Here is a 24,098-nt window from a genome sequence, read left to right as displayed (position 1 = left end):
ATATGCTAACGCCCACCTGAGAGAGTAACCACAGAGCACACTGCCTTTTTTCCATGTGGGTGCGGTAATGTGCTGTATCAGCGTGTGCTCCTAACCTCTCTCTCTATTGTACCTACGTGACCACACGTTAATACCCAAACTATTCCGAAGCGACGTTTGCACTGATTTGTGTTTTTTGTATCTCACACCCTCATACACCTTTATCGTAAGTGCATCCCTTATCTACATTGGAGTGTTCGATCAGAGGAAAATATGAAGCTGGTTTTAAATTAAATGTCGAAGTGGCAAAAGAAATTGATAAATGCGCTGCTGCAACAAAGTTTGATGCGTCTGAGAAACTGATGTGAGATTGGAGGAGGCAAGGAGATGGTTAAAAAAAAAAGAAATAAATAGAATTTAGGGTCGCATTTTTGAACAGGCGTATAAGTCGGGGTTTGATGTTATGATCAATTTTTCGGGTTTCAAGACCCAACTTATATGTGAGTATACATACGGTAATCTGGTATGTCTGAGTAGCTGGTCTCCTATATGTTCATTAGTTTCCTACCAATATGTAAAGACATTTTATCATGTAGACTAATGATTCTAAAGTGAGCTGAAAATAAGTACAAGAAACTGATGAATAAACAAAAAAATCAAGCTACCAGTGGTACAAAGTTTAAATTCCAATTTCTTTCTCTCTTTGTAAATATAGCACATTCATTGGCCTCTTCAAGCACTTGTCAGCTGACTGCCAGCAAACTGACCTTGTGCAAAAATGTTGCGTCACTGTGGTTTCTTTCACAATTGTAAACCCTTAGGCTAAACTACTCATTAAACACTCCTACAGAGTTAAGAGTTACAGTTCCACTTTTCTGCATATTGGCTTTGCTATGATTAGCACTCAAACAACTTTTATTCTTAAAGAAGAATTTTAACTCTTATTAAGTGTTCTGTTTATAACAAAAACAGTGTTTTTTGCAGTTTCCCAGAAAAAAAGTCTTGACACTCCTGTAGGAGACCACAACAGTATTATAAAACTATTGTATTACTGCTTCATTAAATATACTACACTGGACTACTAAATCTCAAATGTCAGCAAAAATCAGTAATGTTTAAGCATCTAATGCAGCAAGGGAATAAAATAATTAGCTTCAAACATTACACTAGATTTTCATCCATACATGCACAACCAGACCATGAAATAAGTAATACAAGTGGCAGCTGAAGTTATACTTTTAACAGGACACATGGAATTGCAACTGACCCATACTACGACTGAATTACGTGGCTCAGAATGCCAAATGTTTAGCAGAAGCACATGAGAAGATATCATCAAACAATACCCAGCACAATACTTACTCCATGAGGCTGTGGAAAATAATTTCCTGTATGTTGGTTGGGGCCACTATAATGAACAGTGGCTCATATTTATTTACTGTTCCACTCTGTGTGTATTCTGTGTAATTTGACATGTGAGTTGATGGGACACTATTTCTACTTTAGATAAAAATCAAAAATGTTCATCATTTTTGATCCTTTTTGGATTCTCATTTATAAACTGTGGTAGCTGGCCCGGACACAGACAGGCGGGCATGTTCATGTCACCCACAACACGTTTATTCTTCATATTTACAAGTGCCACAAACCCTAAAGTCCCGGCCACAACACACTGCCTTCTCACTCTTCAGTGTACGGAGGGAGGTGGCCCCTTTTATGGTTCCCCGGATGTGCTCCAGGTGTGACCCGGCAATCTTCCACCGAAACGCCCCAGTGTGGCGGAAGTGCCAGCGGCATCCCCGGAAGCACTCTGGGTGTCCCTGCTCCTCTTCCCCCCAGCACTTCCAGGGCTCCAAAGGCATAGGGGCTCCCCCGGCGGTAAACACGGGCCTTACAGGGTGGAGCTTCAACGTTCTGTACCCGTGGCCCCCAAAGGTACCAGGGCGGTCGCCCCCACATGGTCAAGGGAAGGTGCAAGCCCTCCTCCGGTCCTGGGCATCCCGGCTGGGTCGCCACTCCAGCCATCTCTGACAAAACATTTGACTGTGCAGTGGTTTGCTGTTATGAACTTTTGCCCCTGATTTTTCAACTGTTCTTCTGATAGTAGACATGCTTGCATCATATCATGCCTTCTCTTCTGTCAGCTTGTCCTGTTTTGCAAAATGGTGTGTTGCACTATGGCCCAGCAGCTCAATATTTCCACCAAGAAAACTTTCAGAGACAGTCGGATTTGCTCACGCCTGTCTAGTCTTTTGCCTCCCTCACCCTAAAATCAAGTGAGAATCAAGTCTAGAATCTACCTATGAACTCAGTCCTCCACTTGCTCAGTCTTCAAATGCACCTGAATGTCATACCATGTGTACATTTTATAATTTGCCCCTTCCACCATCTGACTAATGCCTGATTAATGATCAGTGGCAACAGATGCTAATAAAATAGGGCAAATGAAAATTTGCAGACCAAAAGAGTAGCTACAGGAAGAGCAAAAATAGTTACATTAGTGACTCTCAAACTAAGGCCTGGGTATCCTGTGTAACGCAGGTTTCTCTTCTAAATAAACTCTGCTTTTTACTGGACTCCTAGCCTAATTAAGCAATATGGTATTTCCATGTTTCTGTTTACTAGAGGGGAGGTAATATAGAATTTATACTTGAATGAGCCAAGCATTTTGTTTCACCAGGGATAACTTTTTTAGTTTTTTTTTTAACTTGGTTTTTAAGAGTTTTATCATCATCATCACAATTTTCCTTCTGCTTTTACAATTTTTTTGGCTGCTGAATCCATTATTTACTAATGAGCATGTCAATGGGTCTGACATTGAAATAGTTGCAGTCTTTCAGCATTCAGCATTGTTTGTCTAGGTATCTGGTTTGCTCGTTGTCATTACTAGGATAAAATTAAGGGAGCAAACTACACAGAAAAATAGGAAAACAACAACAGTTATTCATTTAAGGCTCTAAAAAAATACAAATAATTAAAAATGTCTTATATATGTGACAATCACACTGCTGTGCTTTTCTCAGGGTAGAACAGGAGATGAGAAAAAAGCCCAGCTACATAAATGTGATCAGTTTGAGGAAAGATGACATTATCTGTGAAATTGTTTGGAAGAAAAACCTGTAGCCATGGGGTTCCCAAGACTCGAGAATAGGTCAATGGTTCTCAAACAATTTTTTCATATTTTAGTTTTTTAAGCACTGAAACTGAGAATTAGCTTATTTTAAGAAGAAAGTGAACAAGGTAGCTCAATCAATGGAGGCCACTGAGTTCTGTAAAAAGAGAAGTATCTGTGTATTTGCTAAGTTCGGAGATCTTTGTACAGCACTTTGACAAGCAAGTATAACAGCATCAGGCACTTTCGAAGTGCATCTCGTAAAAGTTTGCATTTATATTTTGTAGTACTGTACTGTGAAACTGCCAGTAACTATGCATTAACTAATTTAGGAAATCTGAAGGTCTGTCATTCAGATTGTTTTCTCTGCAGCAATCTTTACAAGCAGTAGTGTACAGTAGTGTGTACAGTTTGGGGTGCAGTCAAAGATGTTATTTTTGGAAAACAGCACTATTATAAAGTGCAAGTCTCAAATGGATCTTACTATGATCACATTAGGTAAATGAGAATTGACAAGATTGTTTGGGCCACAGGGTTGGTTCTAGTCAAAACAATTTGTTTTCTTCTTATGTAAAACTGGCAACTGACATGAAAGAAATAATCAGATTGACTGCACATTCATCTTTGGTCAAATTTTCTCCAGTAAACTAAAAAAAAAAAAAAACAGAATATGGAGTTTGGAAGCATGGAACTGGCATCCTGGGTTCAAATTACTGTTAAAATTTAGTTTGCATGCTTTCTGCTGTCTACATAGGTTTTCCTCTGGCTACTCTTGTTTTTCTCCTGCATCCCAAAAAACAGGGTGGCCCATGAAAAAGTAGCCTGCCTCCCTGGTGAAAAAAGGCGCCCTTCCATAAAGAAAGAAAGAACTTAAAATGCAAAAATCTTTACTCACTCTTTACAGAAAGTGCTGAAAATTATCTCCTTGTGCGTCAATACATTTTTGGGCGCGCCTTAACATGTTGTCATATACGCGATGAAACTCTGGGGCGCCAGTGCTCCGAATTGCATTATGAATATTGTCTTTCAACTGGTTTAAAGTTCTCGGGTTATTAGCATACACTTTTCCCTTCAATTTGCCCCACAGATAAAAGTCACAAGTGCTTAAGTCCGATGATCTTGGCGGCCGCAATCCTTTGGTGACAATCCTGTCTTCTGTAAATGTCTCCCGAATTCGTGACAGTGACACATGTGACGTGTGACAAGTCGCGCCGTCCTGTACGCCTCCACTATTGCGATTCTTTGTGGAATGGAATACATGTCACTCCGCTCGTACTCACACATTTGCACTACGTCTACACAGATTTCATGATGAGGGCAGTCAATCGGCGCGCCACTCTGGCAGGAAGGAGGGCTACTTTTTCGTGGGCCACCCTGTATAAGCAGCTTAGATTAACTGGCAACTCTGAACTATCCAAGTAGGAGTGTGTGTGTGTGTGTGTGTGTGTGTGTGTGTGTGAGAATGAGCCGTATGATAACCTAGTGCCCTATCCAGGGCTGGATCATGCCTTCTTACTAGTGCTGCTGGGATAGGTTCTAACCCCTGTGACCTTGAGATGAATTAGGCAGGTCTGTCAATTTTAAGATTTTAAGTTAACAGATAAGTTTAGAAAAACAGTGAAACAATGCTCTCTCACTTGGAAAACGCCAATAACAAAAAAGTTTAATACCACATCCAATTAGAATGCAGAAGAAATGGCTAAATGATGCCAGAAAGTACTTACATGTCGGGGGTCACTAGGATCAAGAGAGTTTAAAGTTTTCTGCAACTCATCCAGCTCTGCTTGCTTTTTCGTCATTTCTGCTCTCTGGCGCTCCATCTGATGCTCCAAATCTTCAGCTTCCTGACGCAACTTAGTTAACAGCTGAATCTTTCTGTGCAGTTGCTGACGAAGGTGCTCCTTTTCTGCCTCTGATATCTAATGGCCATAGGACCATGGAAAGAAGATTGGATTCTCTTAATTAATATCAACACTACGTAAACCTACAGATATTAAGAGTAACACAAAAAGATTATATTCATATTAATTTAACATAAACTACATTAGTGTCCCACTATCCTAAATTAGAAGGCAAAGAAACATGGTTTAAATAAACTTCCCATTTTCGAAAATTTCAAATTTTGAAATAAAGCAAAGTAATTCCAAGAGTAAGCACAAAGGCAGAAGTAAATGTACTATGTCAAATACCAGTTAGCTAAGACAGCTAAACTAATGTGACACAGAACCATTTCTTCAGGTTAATCATGAATTATCTGTGGCAATGCTGCTAAACACAAAAAATCAAAAGGTACAAAAGTCAAAGATTTCTTTTCCTTTACCCGTTTCTGAGACACTGTCTCTTCTAGTTGCCTCAATTCTTCTGTAGCTCTTAGGATCTGCTGTTCAGCATCTCCAATATCCTTTTGAAGTTGCATTAAACGCTCCTCAGCTGTTAAAATTAACCAATAAGTAAATAAATGTGAATATTCATAATTTATTTTAATATTTATATATTTTAATACATATATATATAAATATATATATTGTCAGGGATGCCAGGGGCAACGACCCGGCCGGGACGCCGTGAGGGACCGGAAGAGGGTCAGAGCCCACCCTGGATCACGTGGGGTCTGCCTTCCTGGTTGCTCTGGGGGCCACGGGTACAGGACATGGAAGCTCCACCCTGTAGGGGCCCGTGGTCACCGCCAGGAGGCGCCCCAATGCCTTGGGGACCTGTTACCCCAGCACTTCCGCCACACCAGAAGTGCTGGTGGGAAGATCTAGGATGGCACCCGGAGAGCTGCCGGAAGGACAGCCGGCACTTGCGCCACGCTGGGGCGTGGCCAGAGGAGGAATGCCGGGAACACCTGGGGCTCATCCGGGGACTGTTTAAAAGGGACCGTCTCCATTCATTCAGGGCTAGAGTCGGGTGGAAGGAGGACAAGGCAGAAGAGGTGTGGAGGCGGCCCGAAGAAGGCATTTGTGGCCAGGACTGAGTGTGAATATTGGGGTTTGTGCACTTTGGACTGGGTCTGTGTAACCATAATTTGTAAATGATTGTGTAAATAAACATGTGGTGGTGAATTACAACATGTCCGCCTGTCTGTGTCCGGGCCGCGTCCACAACATATAAATAAATAAATAAAATATAAAACACTTAACTGTTTATAATCAAAATGTACCATGAAGTACCTTATTTGTAATGGTAAACCTACAATTCACCATCTCTGTCATTAAGTTATACTGACTATCTGCTCACATGAAGCACTACTTAGAATAACACAGTGACTGACTGAGAGCAATAGAATATCAGCAGGTCATGAATAGTAAACAGAAGAAGATGCCATATCTACATTTTTATTAGCAATAATCAGGCAGCGCATGATATAAGCAAAGTAAGGTCCAGTGCATTTAATACATCACCTAACTTCTGAGCATCAAGTGTGTCCTGAAGTCTGGATTGTGCTTCAGCTGGTAAGTTCATTTGCAGCTTTCCTGCTGTTGCCTGCTTTGGGTTCTCTTCAGGAACATAGCTCTCTCTGGCATATGCATTTCTTTTGTACTTTGCTTTCCCAATGTAGGGGCTTTCATCTGGGGAATTCTCAAGAGCCATTTCCTAAAGTAATAAGCAATATATTAAACAAATCAACTTAATTAAGAATCAGTCAACTGCTTCAACAGCTTAATGACATAGGACATCCTGCCATATGCTTATGTTAAAACAGTACAGCTAAGTTTATGTGAAATACTAATTATCATACAAAATGAACAGTTGCAATACAAAAACTACACTAACACACACTTTGCAGTTCCAAACATAGTAGTAATAGACCAACATTTTTCACTTTTGTTAGTGTTTCTGTTAGTTTCTAAAGCAATGCCATTATAAAAAGGCCTACTGTGATTACTTGACATTTTCAAGAAGTGATGATGTTAAGTGCAGAGCCAGCAAAATAACAGATGTGTTGATGATACTAGGGAGCTGCATGTACTGATGATAAAGGATCAGGATTTTCATTGAGCATGTTGCCCTATATTGAAATACATACTCAATTGCTGGAATGTGATATAATGAAGAAATCCACTGTAAATTCACTTGCTTACAGAGAATCCTGATGTGTATATCACTCACTGACTATGCCCTCCAAGCTGCTTAGAAATAAACAGCATGGTGGTGGACTGCTTTAGACTGCTTGCCAGAAAAAAGGTACTAAGTGTGGCTTTGATGAAAATTGGGACATGCTGACTGCTTACACTTTGCAATGTGTCTTATATGACAGAAAATTTTGTTTTTCATTTTCTGGTAAATCTGGGAGAGGGGCGTTTGGTCTAAAGTCAGTATGGAAGGGAGATCATTATTTGCATTTAATCAGCAGTCCCACTCTTTAACATAAGCTCACCATTTGTACTTTTTAAAAGCCCTATGAATAACATTTTGATTTTTTTTTCTTTCAAACCCAAGGAGCAGTTGGTGTCAGTGTATTAGCGGTTTTATTGTAAAATATTGCAAAATTCTGTTGTATCATGATCATGGGTGAGAAGGTGCACTGCAGCATAGGGGTTTTGTGAATAGTATGGTACTGCAGTTTTATTGTTTCAATTTACCCCATATAATATTTTTTTCATATGTTTCCAATTTTTTGTTTTGGTGTGTTTTATATTTGTGACTGTAGAGAGTAAAGAAGTAATGTTGGTCACTCCTACTTTTAGAACATTTGTTTTTCTTTTTGGGTCCGAGCTCCTAATACCCGTGAAAATTAATAGATAATTACCTCAAGAAAAAAATTGCAAGAACTGTAACTATTGTCTCTGACAAGAATTGCTTTCTTCTCCGTTACATTTTTAGCAATTCTAATTCTTTAAACCATGTTTGATCCGACAAGACTGATAACATGTCAGAATTCTGGTGACATTTACAACACCAGACAAATTTCAAAACTACTCAGACTTTCAGTGTGCAACGCAATTCCAAAATGCAGCACTATTAGAGTTTAACACATCTTTAGTTAAAAGTGAATTACCTCATTCGGAACGAAAGGGAACGGTTCAAACTTGGCATCGATTTTGTAAAAGGCTAGCTCCTGCTCAAGTTCATACTGCTTCTGACAAGCACGGGTAAGCTCAGCAGTCTTCTGTTTCAGCTGGTGGGGAGTGAAATATGGTAGCAAAAAACAAGAATCAATAAAAAAATATATGCATACAGTATGTACATAAATAAATGTTCAGTGGAAAGTCATGCAAAGCTCAGCATGCACATCAGTGTTGCATAGGGATCAGAAACAAAAGACTCACTCTACACTGCAAAAAAAAAAAAAACATAGCAATCACATGCATCTTTACTGCTGGATGATAATGCAGCAAGTCTTAATAATTTCTCTAAATTACATCTTTCCCCTCATTAAAATGTTTTGCAATTGGTTTATCCACCAAACCTTTTTGACTCTATTGCTCCCCAAATGTTCCTGGAACTTTCCACCACATATTTTGGAGTTGCTCTTTTGTCACTGTCTATTGGGCTTTTGTTGCAATCTCTCTTTCATTATTTCTATCAGTCAAAAGTTCTCCCTTACTCCATATCTTCTTCTTCTAGACCTTTCTGTGCTTTATCTTAACCCTATCTAGCAGATGATATTCTTTCAGTTGCTAAGTTGGCCCCGGGTCTCTCACTGGAAAATGTCTAATCTTATTTCTTTTCAGTCTTGAAAATCTCATTCTGTGATTTATTTCTTCTTGAGTTCTTGGTGTTGGTTTGGCTCCAACACCATGACAGGACTATATATTATAAAGCATGTATGTAGGTAGCAAGAAGTATGGTGGTCTTTTATAATGGGAACTCAATTCTACCTTTATTTTATTTATTTTGTTGGCCACTACCCAATGATGCTCTATTTAGACTCATTGTTCCCTTTGTATTTCATATTGTTTGTCATAGGTTTTACAAAGGGAACTGCTTTTGTTGTTTTTTTCATTTACATATTTTTTTTGTAATTGTTTCTAAACATTTTCAAGTATTTGCTGATTATAATTAAATTGATCACAAAAAAACTCCAAATTGAACAAAATGTTTAGACTGACCAAAGAATTCATAAATTTTAAGGAATGTGCTATTGAAGAATACCGAAGTTCTTAAACTGAAGTTTCAATTTGCTAGTCTGTATACATACTTCTCTTCACTCCTATGATAAGGAAGTCTAGTGTAGTGAATGAAAAAATGTGATTCTGAGCACAGACAGTTGAAATGAGGCTCATGAACAGGGTTGGTGGGCTCAGGCCCCATCATAGGGTAAGGAGCTCAACAATATGAAGGACCTTGGGATAGAATAGCTGATTCTCTGGAAAGACAGAAGCCATTTAAGTTAGTCTGGGAATGTAGTTAAGATGCCACTGGTACGATTCCTACAGGGAGTGTACCTAACATAGTCTACTGAGAGAAGATCCTAGTGAAATGACCAAAATATCCTAGTGTCTGTACAAGTTTCAGAAGGGGCAAGTGACTGTTGCTGAAGAGAAGGTCCCAGACAAAATGTTACCACTAGAACCCTCACTAGGAATAGCACATGGAAAGTGAAAACACACACAAAAAAATATTTTTTTTTATTTCTTCCTATCTTCCTTAATTTTTCATATAAGTTGTATTTTCTTCATCTAATGCAGTAGAAAACACAACAAAATATCTGAACACTAAACATGCAGTTCATAAAGCAGTTCTGTTTTAAACATTTTCTGTTTCCTTGAACAGTTTTAAGTGACTTCCCATTTAGATTTTCAAGTGTAATTTAACAAATGTATGTTTCTCTCTCTCTTTTCCTTCATTCTTTCTGCTTCAGCTAAACTGTTAAAAAATTAAGATTTACAGTACAGACATGCATAGCCTACAGAAATGTGTGCTTTCTTTTGCTGACCAGCCTTACTTGGCTCGAAACACGAAGATCCACTTTTGTTTCATCTGTTTAACTTTTTAGGCAGTTGTCAGGAGTCATTAGCTCCTCCATTTAAATATTTTACAAATCTTACCAATGTGTAGGCCAAATACAGAATGTGTCAATTAATCAGATAGTTAATTAGTACTTTGATTAGTTAGTTTATTATAAATTAAGCGGTCAATATAATTATATATGCACACAAATTGTATGTATATATTTTGTACACTGATACATCTCCATATAGTATAGTAATTCATTTCTTTTCTGAATTTGCTTTTGGGTTGTAGAATGCCAGAGTCTATTCTTGGGCCACTGACACAACAATACAAAGTAGCCTGGATATGACTGCAGTCCATCACAGGATAGTCATATACAATGCCCCCTCACTCACACCAAGGCAATTACAAAGCCACTACTTGACCTAGCTTATACCTCTTGAGGGTGTGGGAGGATGTTGAGATCAATCTAATAATTGAACTCCCTGGTGCTGTAAGGCAGCAGTGCTCATAAGATCCACACAAATGTACTAAGACATCAAAACACAGGATAATTTTGTCTGCATTTTCAGGCAAACCAAAATATTAAGCTGATAAAAGCTGATTGGGAAATCCTGCAAGCACAGTTTTGGTTTTGTTCTGATATGTAATTTTCATACCACAGATAAGACCCGTTCCACCTATTAAAAAACAAATGCCTCAATTTTTGGATCATCCATTTCATAGTTTTTAATACCAGTCACATGATGTATATATTTATTATTTTTTCTGTATTATTCTATATTAGTCAGTCAGTCATTATCCAACCCGCCATATCCTAACACATGGTCACGGGGGTCTGCTGGAGCCAATCCCAGCCAACACATGGCGCAAGGCAGGAACAAATCCAGGGCAGGGCGCCAGGACACACACACACACACTATGGACAATTTAGGATCGCCAATGCACCTAACCTGCATGTCTTTGGACTGTGGGAAGAAACCAGAGTACCTGGATGAAACCCACGCAGACACGGGAAGAACATGCAAACTCCAGGTCTCCTTACTGTGAGGCAGCAGCACTACCACTGCGCCACCGTGCTGCCCTTATCCTATATTACTGATTTTTTATTTATTATGTTTCTTTACCATTTTATTTTTCAAATCATATTTACAATGTTGTTTAACTGTTAAGAGTTGTTATTTCTGCATTTAGCTTGATCTATTTGGCTTTATTATGATTGGCAAAATTGGTTTATTCTGCACCTCAAAAAACATTCAATATTTTGCTATTCCCTTTAGGTAAAATGTATCCAATGTTTATAGATTTAGAAATGAATGGATGCTTGTACTTTTGTCTTTTAAAAACCTTATTCTAGTTAGTCAACAAAAAGAAACCATATGTGTTAAAAAAATCAAACTGTTACAATCAACTTTTAAAATAAGCAATTCACATCAAATTTCAAACACTACAGTATCTAACACTTTTAGATAGTGATGATATTTCCAAATCAAACAGACTCTCTGCATGCAACACTGGAATCCTCTGTAGCATCCAGTCATGCTTCAGCAGCTTCATGCTTTCACTCAATAATATATAATACTTTAGGATCCCTACCATAAAACCCCATCTTTAAAGAGGAGATCCTACTTATCCTCCTGTCTTTTCCAACTTGTCTTCAAATCAATTTTTATAAATGATACAAAACACAAAGCAGTCATCAGCTTTTGCAGAATACCTGACAGATGGCATGCAGCAAGACTCCGTGCAGTGAATGAGCAGACTGCTTAGGAAAAGGCAGAAAAGAAGAAAAAAAAAAAAAAACACAAAACAAAAAATGATAATAAAGAGCAGACAGGAAAAGAATAAAGGAATACCAAGCAAGGATCATTCCAGAAAAGTGAGTAAAAATTATTAAAAATTCAGGAAAACAGCAGGCAAAACAAAATTAAATTATACACAATTTCAAAAACTTCTATTAAAATCTTAATAAGTCACATATCAAAGAAACACAATGAATGAGAAGTAGCCACTGTTGACACACCACCAGAATCACGATTTCAAAACAGAAGTGTGACTGGCAAGTAGAGACAAGATGCCTACAACCAGGTCTATAGTCATGTGCTCTGTCTAAACAAATGAATTGTAACTGTGACCACAAGTGAGGAATGCTGTTAAATTAAACAGAGAGTGATAGCACTTCATAAATATGTTTCATGTACTTGTATAAAACATAAGAATATTTACAGTAGATGTGGAGTTTCTACTACCATCGTATACATGACATGAGACATTAATTTCCATAAGGCTAAACTATAACATATTGAATCCATAAAAGTGCTGCAGAGGAGAGGAACTGGTAAAAATAAATAAATAAATCAGACTAACGATACAGTAGGGCAAGACCCTGAAAAAAAGTGCTGCACTCTGTCAAGTGATGCTATTTTCTATGATTATATTACTTTATCTTAAAAAAAAAAAAATAAGAACAGCAAAGCATGGTATATGTTTATGATAACAATGCCACATGTGAAACATGATGAATCTGTTCAATATAGCAGTGTTTTTCAAACTGTATGGCTAGTTTTCATTAAACTGAAATACAAGAAATGTTTTGGACTTTTAAATTCATGTCTGCTTTGTGAAAACAAATTCTACCTTACAGATATTTACAATATCTGCTTTGATCACCTGCTTAACTTCTAATAAACATATTGCACTAAACAAAACTAGACTCAACTAAACTTCTACATACTCATACTTTAAGACTGTACGTAGTAATACTTGTGCCAGACCTTGGACGTCAATGATTTTGATTTCTCATTTGTTTGTTACTTAGTCTTGTCTCTCTTCATCAATCTCCAATATATTTTCTGTTTTTCACTTACATCCTATGTTAATCAAATGGCACACATTTGGAAATCCAAACAGAAACAATATTAATTTTTCACACAATTTGCTTCTTTAAAACATTTCTGAAGAAAACAAAATGTTCCTTCAACATGTAAGTACAAGTATTTACATTCAATGGCCACTTTATTAAGCTAACCTGAATAGTAACTTTAGGAAATTCCTTCTGGCTCCAGAGCAGCCTGAATTCTTGAGTCACGGATTCAATAAGGTGCTTGAAAACGTATTTAGTCTTTGGTTCCTGCAGATTTTTTAGCTTTGAACATTTCTACCAAAATGAATCTGAGATCTGAGGAGTGTGAAGATCACTTGAGTAAACTGAAGTCATAATTCTATTAATTTAACCAGCTACAAATGATGCATACTTTGTGAGATGGTGGATAATTCATTTAAAAAGGGTAGGCTATGGCTATAAAGGGATGCTCATGGTCGGCCACATTGCTTAGCTGCACAGTGGCATGGAGACTTTCAAATGGTGCTCAACTTTTATTAAGAGGCCTAATGTGTAGAATGAAAATATTCCTTATGCCATTATACCAAGTCCACCTACCTATACCACTGGCACTATACAGAAGGTTTAAGTGGATTCATAATGCATGTTTTAAAAATTGAGAATTGCGACGCAATGTTTTTACACTCCTTAATTGTCCAGTTTTGGTGAAGATGTACCTTCTGTATCCTCACATACAGGAGATGAGCCCATTGTGGCTTTTAGCTGCTGTAGACAATCAGTTTTAAAGTCTGATGTACTGTATTTTCAGAGCTGACCTTCTGCTCAAAACTGTTATAAAGAGCTTTTATACGAGTACTGTATGTGAGGCCTTTCTATTGGTGTGAATCAGTCTCTTCATTCTGTTTTAATGTTTCTTAATAGCAAAGCATTTTTGCCCAGATAAATGTTTCTCACTGGATGCTTGTTCTTAATTGTACCACAGTCTGCAAACTTTTGAGATTGTGGTGCATGAAATTCCCATAAGGGAGGTTAAATCACCGTTACTGGCACCAACAATCATACAACAGTTAAAGTTGCTTAGGTTATATACCTTGCCCATTTGAAAACCTGGTCAAACAACAGCCTCTTAAGCATTTCTGCATGCTCCCCATATACCATATATACCGTGAAGCAGACAAATGACTGGCTATCTCAAGAAGTTTATTTTTATTAACAAGCACATTAAGAAAGTGGCCACTGAGCATATGTACTGTGTATACAATACACACTCACGTAATAATTATATACAGTGCATCCAGAAAGTATTCACAGCGCATCACTTTTTCTACATTTTGTTATGTTACAGCCTTATTCCAAAATGGAATAAATTCATTTTTTTCCTCAGAATTCTACACACAACACCCCATAATGACAACATGAAAAAAGTTTACTTGAGGTTTTTGAAAATTTATTGAAAATAAAATAACTGAGAAATCACATGTACATAAGTATTCACAGCCTTTGCTCAATACTTTGTCAATGCTCCTTTGGCAGCAATTACAGCCTCAAGTCTTTTTGAATATGATGCCACAAGCTTGGCACATCTATCCTTGGCCAGTTTCGCCCATTCCTCTTTGCAGCACCTCTCAAGCTCCATCAGGTTGGATGGGAAGCGTCGGTGCACAGCCATTTTAAGATCTCTCCAGAGATGTTCAATCGGATTTAAGTCTGACTCTGCTCTGGCTGGGCCACTCAAGGACATTCACAGAGTTGTCCTGAAGCCACTCCTTTGATATCTTGGCTGTGTGCTTAGGGTCGTTGTCCTGCTGAAAGATGAACCGTCACCCCAGTCTGAGGTCAAGAGCGCTCTGGAGCAGGTTTTCATCCAGGATGTCTCTGTACATTGCTGCAGTCATCTTTCCCTTTATCCTGACTAGTCTCCCAGTTCCTGCCACTGAAAAACATCCCCACAGCATGATGCTGCCACCACCATGCTTCACTGTAGGGATGGTATTGGCCTGGTGATGAGCGGTGCCTGGTTTCCTTCAAACGTGACACCTGGCATTCACACCAAAGAGTCCTTCAGGTGCCTTTGGGCAAACTCCAGGCGGGCTGCCATGTGCCTTTTACTAAGGAGTGGCTTCCGTCTGGCCACTCTACAATAGAGGCCTGATTGGTGGATTGCTGTAGAGATGGTTGTCCTTCTGGAAGGTTCTCCTCTCTCCACAGAGGACCTCTGAAGCTCTGACAGAGTGACCATCGGGTTATTGGTCACCTCCCTGACTAAGGCCCTTCTCCCCCAATCGCTTAGTTTAAATGGCTGGCCAGCCCTAGGAAGTGTCCTGGTGATTTCGAACTTCTTCCACTTACGGATGATGGAGGCCACTGTGCTCATTGGGACCTTCAAAGCAGCAGAAATTTTTCTGTAACCTTCCCCAGATTTGTGCCTCGAGACAATCCGGTCTCAGATGTCTACAGACAATTCCTTTGACTTCATGCTTGGTTTGTGCTCTGACATGAACTGTCAACTGTGGGACCTTATATAGACAGGTGTGTGCCTTTCCAAATCATGTCCAATCAACTGAATTTACCACAGGTGGACTCCAATTAATCTGCAGAAACATCTCAAGGATGATCAGGGGAAACAGGATCCACCTGAGCTCAATTTGGAGCTTCATGGCAAAGGCTGTGAATACTTATGTACATGTGCTTTCTCAATTTTTTTTATTTTTAATAAATCTGCAAAAACCTCAAGTGAACTTTTTTCATGGTGTCATTATGGGGTGTTGTGTGTAGAATTCTGAGGAAAAAAATGAATTTATTCCATTTTGGAATAAGGCTGTAACATAACAAAATGTAGAAAAAGTGATGCGCTGTGAATACTTTCTGGATGCAATGTACACAGTAAAAAATAAAAAGTACTGTATCTGTTACCAAAAAAGATGAGAAGGTGAATACAGAAAGTAAGTGCCTCAAAAAAAGGTCTAATCGTTAAAAGTAGTTTGAAATTCACTGCTTTATTGGGACTTTTAATCCCCAAAATGTTCTTTGTGAAAGAATGTTCAAATACCAATATAAGAGTTGAAACCATTATGAACCATATACCTGCATTGAGGGACAAAGACTGGACAGGTGGGGGACTATATATAACCAAGACAGTAGCTACAAAAGGAAAAAGAGAAAAGAAGAAATAAATAAGGAAAGGGAGAAACAAGCAAACCAATATCATCTGGATCAGGACTACTACTGGACAGGCAGCTACAGAAATACAGTAGGAAAGTTATAGTGAATAATGTACAATAATGAGATCATCTTCTAGAAGAGTTAAATAAGATAAAGAGAAGAGCATGGGACTTAAGAAAACTCAGAACCAATTAACTGTTTTGATTTCACACAAGATTCTCTATTTACCTGATACTCAATTACGTTGATAACACAGAAATGCAGCATTACATTAAAAAAAAAAAAATCACTGGAAAATTTCTGACTTTGTGCACCTGTAAGTTTTGTAATTTACAAAAAAGAAGTCCATTTAATATTAACATAAACTTACACATACAGTATATATTTCTTTGTACATACTGCATGATGGTTTTGAATTCACAATTGTGTTTGGCGTTTTATTGAATGCAAATTTATGATATAAACATTTTCTTTTTCTGTTTTAATAAAGGCTTGTGTGTTATCTGAAAAGAGCAAAAGGATATAAATAAATAAGCAACGAAAAGCAATTATATAAGAGGTAAATGCAGAAGTCCTACAATGGGGCATGCATAAAATATTTATTAAAATACAGTGACTCAATATACTGACATCATTTATTCATGAATTAATTTCATCTTGAAACTGTCTCTTTTTACTTTCCCTACCTATACTGTAGGTGGGCATGTATACATAGATATTTTGATAGGCAGACAAAAAATGTGTCAGGATCAAAACTGAAATTTTAGATATTCCTGAACACAATTTGATCACGTTTGGAATATGGCCTCTTTGTCTAAGTGCATTAGGATGTGGGTCGGAGTACATGACAACAAAAAAATTAATCATTTAGTCCGAACATAAAAAAAAAACTTGTGACAGAATTTAAAATGCTAAAAGCCTGTTGATTTTGAGCAAGAAAATCACTTTAAGGGATGTTAATACACAGAGATAACGGATTTGCATTTTTCTTGCGCAGATTATAACTACTAAACATAACATACTAGCCATGCTTAATAAAGGCATGATATAGTTAAAGATATCTTGCCCCTACCAACTCATTCTTGGTTCCCATCTCTCTTTCAAGCTCCATCTGCATCTGTTTCTGTTCCTCAGCTTTATTTTGCAAGGATTTGTTCATTTCTTCTTGGTGGTTCAGTTCCTCCAAGGCCATAGACTGCTCTTCCTGTAAGTTCTTGATCTCCTGAAGCCGTTTCTCAAGCTCCTGCTCCAGACGCTCCACCTCCTCTATAAAATGATTTTTTCAAAATTTCACTTTTTTTTAACTCAGCCATATTGTTCAATTAAATGTTTTACAAGGATAATAGATAATATTCTAGCCATTTAACATTCTCAAATATAATAATCCAGTTTTGGTTGTACAAGAATATTAGCCCATCCTTGCACAACTGAGCACAAGGTGGGAATCAACTCTGAAAGGGGCAGTAATCTATCACATCGATTATTTTCACAAATTTAAAAACCGCCAAAGAAACCTTTTTTGCACATTATTTGAGGATAAGGCTGAGAAACTGGAGAATTCAGAAAAAAAAAACTTTGCAGAAAGGAGTGAAACATGCCAACTCCACATAGACTGCCAACGGGTACAAGATTTGAACACAAAAAATCCTGGGAAATACAACTAACCACTACGCCCACCATCATCATGGCTTAACTATTAAAGTCTGTAAATTGTTCAAGAAATGCCTTTTAAAAAAGGCATGAGCTTTAGTTTAAAAGTCAAGAGTAGCTTTGGTTGTTAGCTCTCCTCTTTCTCTTGAGTGAGGGTTGAATTTTGCTCTGTTAAGTTTGACTTGACTGTATGGAATTCTGTTTATAATTAAAATCAATTAAAAAAAAGTCATTGACCTTTTTCCACTAAAGTATAGAGTGAATAATTGCAGTTCTTAACATAAGTTGCATAACATCCATGTTGGTATATATAAAAGTTTACAGCTTATTTTAACAACAAATCATTGATCCTGTCAAATTCTGCTTTCAGACCCAGGTCGATGAATCTGTCAGGCATTGTGCTAGCTAACAACCATCACTTAACTCATTCAATTTGTAATATCAAAACCAACAGACAATAACACACAAAATGCATATGCAATACAGTATAAACAACTAAAACACATTACTACATGAATTAATATCATTGCATTAATAGGCTTAGCTTTTAAAAGAGTGCTTGCTCGACCTTCATGTCCATAGACATCTTAATGTATGGTCTGATTCAATTTTATGCAGCTGTTCATGCACTTTGAAAATTGTAGCTAGTCCATCAAGTCTGTCCACTGTCATGGTAATAATGGGATCATTCAAAATTTCCTTACCATATAACAATAGCTGCCCGTCAGTCTCTGTTTTGGATAAGATTCAGCTGTCAACACTATCTTTCGGAGCACAAACTTCTATGTCTACTGTTGGGTACAGTAAATCAATGTTTCTACAGGAATCACTGATGTGGTGGATTATTAAACTTCTTAAATGAGTATGAGGCAATGTATTTTGGGTATTTGGGGACTTTTTTGCTCACTACCACTAAGTTTTGTTCTTTAATGGATTTAGCTGTTGATGCTGTCCCTCACCCCATTGATCAGAACAGGTGCTAGTACCACACATTTTGGGGTGGTTGACTCGAGCTGGGACTAACACATTCTTCAGCCATTTCACACACCGTTATTTAGACATAATTTGAGACTTGCCACTCACTTTGGGACATGAAAGGAAAACTGGAGTGTCTGGAAAAAAACATGTAGATCCAGAAAACATGTGCAAGCTCAACACAGACAGCAAAAAGATACAGGATTTATATCCTGGTGACTGGATCTACAAGACAGCAGTGCTTGCCATAGCTCCAATCTTTTACCCTATATCAAGCTCTTGTGCATATAAAAATGTTCTAACATTTTTGCTAAAATTATTAATCAACTTTTTAATCAGGTCAGGGCATGGTCTTGTTGAAGATTCTAACAAGCAAAAAACACCATCAATCAACATAAGAAATTCTTCTGAATTCTAAAATGACCTTATCAGTTTCACTCATGGAAAAGTAAACATCACAAGAAGTAAACATTTTTGTGGCTAATGCAGGATTTCCAAGTCTTTCTCACCTAAATGAAAGCGTTCATGTGCCAATTGTCGCTCCTCTTCAGTGACCGGTTGCTCGTCCAGAAATTCCACTGATCGCAGGTGGAACACCACAAACAGCCTGTAATGTGGTAAAGTGGCTAGAGGATTTTCTGCCAAGACTAGTTTTGTGAGGTCTTTCAGTGGTTTTAGCTTAGTGATATCATATAGCTGAAGAAACAAATACATAAAAGGAGGATTTTTCAAGAAACTGTATAATAATATATTATTACATATACTGTATGCATATACGGCATTTATATTATCATATCATATGTCAGGAAGCAACTGACCAATCAGAGTGAACACATAAAGTGGCTGTTAATCTGGTAGAGAAGGACAAGACATTTCAAGAATATTGCAAACAAACCCCAAGTATCAATGTACTAACTATAGTAAAGTTGAAGGGTACAGTATGGTTATTTACAGTAAAATGTACAGTACAGTAACACAAACAAAGCACAACTAAAGCATTATTTTCTTGGGAATAATAACAAAAAGCATGGCTAATACTAACTGTCTGAACTCACTTACTATGTTAATTTCTCAAATTTAAATTAAGCATGTATTACAGGAGACTACAGCTGCCACAGAAGACTTTCATTGTGTTTTAACAAGCCAATTAAACAAGTTATGCTAACTGCAAGAAGACAAATGCATAATAATAATCAGAATTAAAAACAGTCTTATTTGGGAAGACTATCTTCTTTAAAAAATAAAAGAAAAAAAGACTGAACGCCAAACTGAAGTGAGAAAGCAGACGGCAGAGAAGTCTAAAGGAACTCAGAGCAACAAATAAAAAGGGAAATAAACACTTGGCTGTAGGTACACTGTTAGGATCCATTGGGGAGTTCCACTTACATGTCTAGTTAATGTACTAGTGAGTATGGGGTGTAACTAATCTCTCCACCGCTTTCACAGTTACTTAGACTCCATCACCTTTGCAGTGATGAGGCTGACTTCTTTTATGAAGCACTCAGAATGAGGATTTTCTTCACTGACAACCTTCTCATACTGTGGACAGTCACCTCAATCAAGCCAAGAGTAAAACTTGCAATATCCACACTAAGAGCAACCCCAATAATGAAACTTGCATCCTGCAGGTTCCTCCCTTCTTCCCGGACACTCCATCTCAGTCACAGTTAATCAAAATCTCACCATTTTGCACACTGATCCTTCCACAGGAGCCCTTTTCTCTCCAACTATACTCCCTTGATCTCCTTCCGTTGACTATCTAACCTATGCAAACATCTCTGCCGCTCACGTCTCAGTGGAGAGCCACATTCCTCACCAGGCAGTTTAAGCTGTAACAGGAGCTACTGTGTCACTGGCAAATATGTCACCAAGAATACCCTTGTATAAGGTCTTGCTGGTAAATTCTACATTAAACAACAGGCCTTTTGCCAGTTCAAAAATCTAATTTACTGGATTTCTTGTAAGAAGTGCCAAACCATCTACTTGGGTGAAACAGGGAGACAGCTACCACATTCAAGTCATTAAAATCAAAGACCTCACAAAGCCTACTGTAGAAAATTTCACATCCCTTGACCAGTGTCACACTAATCTCTCTATTTGTGCTCTTTCACAGGGCTTTCAAGACACTTTTCAAAGAAAAACTGAAGACGCTCATCTCATTTTCACTCTGTGAATCACATATTTTTCTCTTTCAATGACTGACTAACTTTAAACTCTCTAATTTCCTCCTCCAACTTTTTTTCATATGCCTTGGCTTTGTTTCATCCTTCCTCTCCTAGATGTTACCTGCTTTTTATTTTTCAGTTGGACACCTGATGAAGGCTACATTGAAGGCAGCCAAAACATTGCGTCTTTAAACTTTTTTCCAATTCAGTGTAGAAATAACATTTAACCTTTTTTATTTACTCAAAAAAGTACTATCTACTGCCACAAAAGGCCATCCAAATGGGCTATAATGCTGTCATAGGGAAGCAAACTGTGTGTAAATTTCCCGTTAACAAGTTCAGAATAAGAAAAAAACTACAGGGAAATTGTGTTTGTGGCGCTTTGTGGCTAGAGGTGAACAACGAAAGATTCCACTTAACTGACTGGCCAAAGTAGCCAGCATTGGTAGCCACAGTTTGTCCGCAGCTTTTTTTTATGATTTTCTTTCTTTGTTTGTTTTCTATACTGCTATGGCCTTGTGTATCATTCTGTTTTGCCCTTATTCACGACTAAGGAGAAGCCCTAGAGGCTTATTCCTAATTTGCAACATGGAAACAGAAACAAAGTAATAGACAGCACTTACTGAAGAGATTCTGTTCTGCCTAAGGTTCAAGGTCTGCAGAGATCGTAATTTCTTCCCAACCCAAGCTGGTACATTCTCAATTTCATTTCCAGAAAGGTTTAGATGCTTCAGTTGTGTCATGTGCTCCAGGCCTTCAATTTTTCTAAAGACAAATAGAAGGGAATGAAATAAATGTATGAACTGTGAATAAATAGAGATTAGTGAATTTCAAAATTGTTTGATTAAAAAAAAATAAATTGAAAAAAAAATAAAACACATGCTGGATTTAAATTCAGAATTCTACATTCATGAGATAGAATCAATGGTCCCTGAACCACTGTACCATCCCCAAACATAATAAACAAGAATAATCAATCTTACTCGGTTGGCAAAAGGATTAGAACAGCCAATCTGTCTGAAAAACTTTACAGTGTTGCAGGGGACATATGTATATCCAGGAAGAATTTTTAAGCATCACACAGAAAACACTCAGCTGAAATTAAACTGGGATCCGCACACAAATGGTAAATGGCAGCACTTCTTACTATGGCAGCTTGTGTATTTTTAACAATGCAGAAGACAACAATGCAGTGTTGCAGAATGCAGCTGCTAGAATCTTAACTATAAAGAGAAAATCTGAGCACATCACACCATCGATCTGCGCCGCCACCACTACCCTATCAAAGCACCATGCAGTCCCTACATTGATGGATTGAAGGCCAGAGGTCCACATGACCTAATTGACATAATGACATAATTCTTCAATGTGGAACCTGAAAACCATGTGGACTGACTGAGATCATTAATGTTAGGTAGAATGCCCAGTGGGCATTGTTTTTTTTAAGTCCTCCCTGGCCATCGAATCTTACTTTTTACTCTATATTAATTAGTGTTCTCTAATTTTATTTCCTTATTTATTTTTTATTTTTTCTCTTTCTTCAATCTTTAAAGCACTTTGAGCTACATCATTTGTATGAAAACGTGCCATATAAATAAATGTTGTTGTTGTTGTTGTTCAATATCATCTAGTAAGCGAATTGACAAACGCTGCTTTTGGGAGAATCATTTAAACCACTGAAAAAGAAGCAATATAATTAAAAATAGACGCCTACCCAAGTTTTATTTTGTATCATGTATAGTAAATGTATGTTAATGTAGCACATATTACTATAAATTATTTTATTAGAATACAAAAATTGCTTAGAATTTAAACAACTCCCTAAAACATTTCCAAATCATGTATTGTTTGCTCTCCTCATTAAGTGCTGTTCACACTTATTCGATGTATAAATTTATTTCACAGTTATTAAGGTGCTTTAGAGTAGTAGTTCACTGGATGTGTAAAGTACCCATATAGCTTTTTATATATATATATATATATATATATATATATATGTGTGTGTGTGTGTGTGTGTATGTGTGTGTGTGTGTAGGGCATATTTAGTATCCAGAAATATTTAAGGTATTCAGGTCACCAGACAGTTTAAATAAATAAAGACTGGACCGAAAGCCAAGATACACTACACACTTCAAGACTAGCATTGGATTCCACTTAGAAATTAATTAAAAAAATAACATTTATAATCTTTTAATTGCACAGTTTGGGGTCCCTGAAATTTTTCTATTCAAAATATACATATTAAACATACATTTTAAAAAAAAAAAATATTTCCAGGATTTCGAAAAGCTGTTTCATTTTAAGTACAAATCATTACTTATATATAACTTTAACATAAAATTGTAGAAAAATATTAAAATTTAATTATATAGGTCTCCATAGAAGGCACAATTTTTTTAGCTGTTGATGGTGGCAGAATTGCAAAGCAAACCTTTATTGTGTAGATCCAAGGAAGAAAGATGGAGGGGGGTCAGTCCCACATTCACATTTTTGCAGGAAAAAGTTCTTTAGTTTGTAATATTTTTCACTGTGGCATGGTCAGACATGGTTTCCATACAACTTCAAGCTTATCCTCTACATTTGAGCATGTTAATTTGAGTACCACTACACAAGCAGCACTGTGCATAAACATTCCCTTTAACAATATCCTATCTTAGAAAAGGTGAAAAAAAGGGAAATATAAATATTCCCAATTAAACATCATTGCAATGGGGGGAAACGTTAATCAAAAATTTTGAGACTGAGTATAGCAGTCATGTCCTGTATGTACTGGGCTGTGCAGTATTTTGGGCAGTCAAGGTCAAAGCCTTGTGGTGGTACAACAGTAGAGTGACCAATTTCAGTTTTGACCTTGAATTTTTGCATCCTATATTTAACCCCATTCTGCAATGGTGGCTATCAATTAGGTTTCTAAATAACTAGATAAATAAATGTATAGACCTAATGGGGAAAAAACACTGTTACAAAGTCAAATTCAATCAGATTTTCAACGGCAAGAGTGGACAAATGCGGGCCTTGATTGTCAATGGTTGCTGCCTATGTTAGCCAGTCTGACAATGGGAGATCTTGCGTACTAGTAATCCATGCTTATCTGTATTGTCAGGTGAATTTTGACCCTTTCCAAAATTCTTAAGTCTTAATCTGTTCTATTTTAAGCTCACTGGCCTGTAGTTTTCCTGTGATTTCTTACATTTCACTTATTTGCATACCACTTGTGTTGAGCAGTTGGTGGTAGGAATGACAGCTAATTAATTAAACATGTGGTAACTCATGATGAAAAATAAAATTAAATGTGGACAGCTGTTAAGCAAAC

At 37.3% G+C, this 24,098-nt stretch overlaps 1 protein-coding gene across 5 annotated transcripts in view; it reads right to left on the bottom strand.

Moving 5' to 3' along the window:
* cntrl (centriolin) overlaps positions 1-24,098 on the bottom strand; it is a 105,461-nt gene that overhangs the window by 74,053 nt on the left and 7,310 nt on the right. For 3 of the 5 annotated variants that reach the window (XR_005634997.1, XM_039764274.1, XM_039764275.1), the window contains exons 5-12: positions 21,409-21,550; positions 19,130-19,316; positions 17,068-17,261; positions 15,918-15,974; positions 8,094-8,213; positions 6,496-6,688; positions 5,412-5,521; positions 4,816-5,010 (exon numbers count right to left, since the gene is read on the bottom strand). Coding sequence is in view for 4 of the 5 variants with exons in the window: in XM_039764274.1 (XP_039620208.1) it covers positions 4,816-5,010; positions 5,412-5,521; positions 6,496-6,688; positions 8,094-8,213; positions 15,918-15,974; positions 17,068-17,261; positions 19,130-19,316; positions 21,409-21,550 (1,198 nt within the window). In the remaining variant the exon portion in view is untranslated. Of the gene's footprint in view, positions 1-4,815; positions 5,011-5,411; positions 5,522-6,495; positions 6,689-8,093; positions 8,214-11,587; positions 11,606-15,917; positions 15,975-17,067; positions 17,262-19,129; positions 19,317-21,408; positions 21,551-24,098 lie in introns of those variants that run through there. The other 2 variants (XM_039764276.1, XM_039764277.1) reach the window with 2 other exon arrangements.

Source organism: Polypterus senegalus, chromosome 9, assembly GCF_016835505.1.
Source record: "Polypterus senegalus isolate Bchr_013 chromosome 9, ASM1683550v1, whole genome shotgun sequence".
NCBI classification, from domain to species: Eukaryota; Metazoa; Chordata; class Cladistia; order Polypteriformes; family Polypteridae; genus Polypterus; species Polypterus senegalus.
This window is presented reverse-complemented; position numbering and strand designations above follow the sequence as displayed.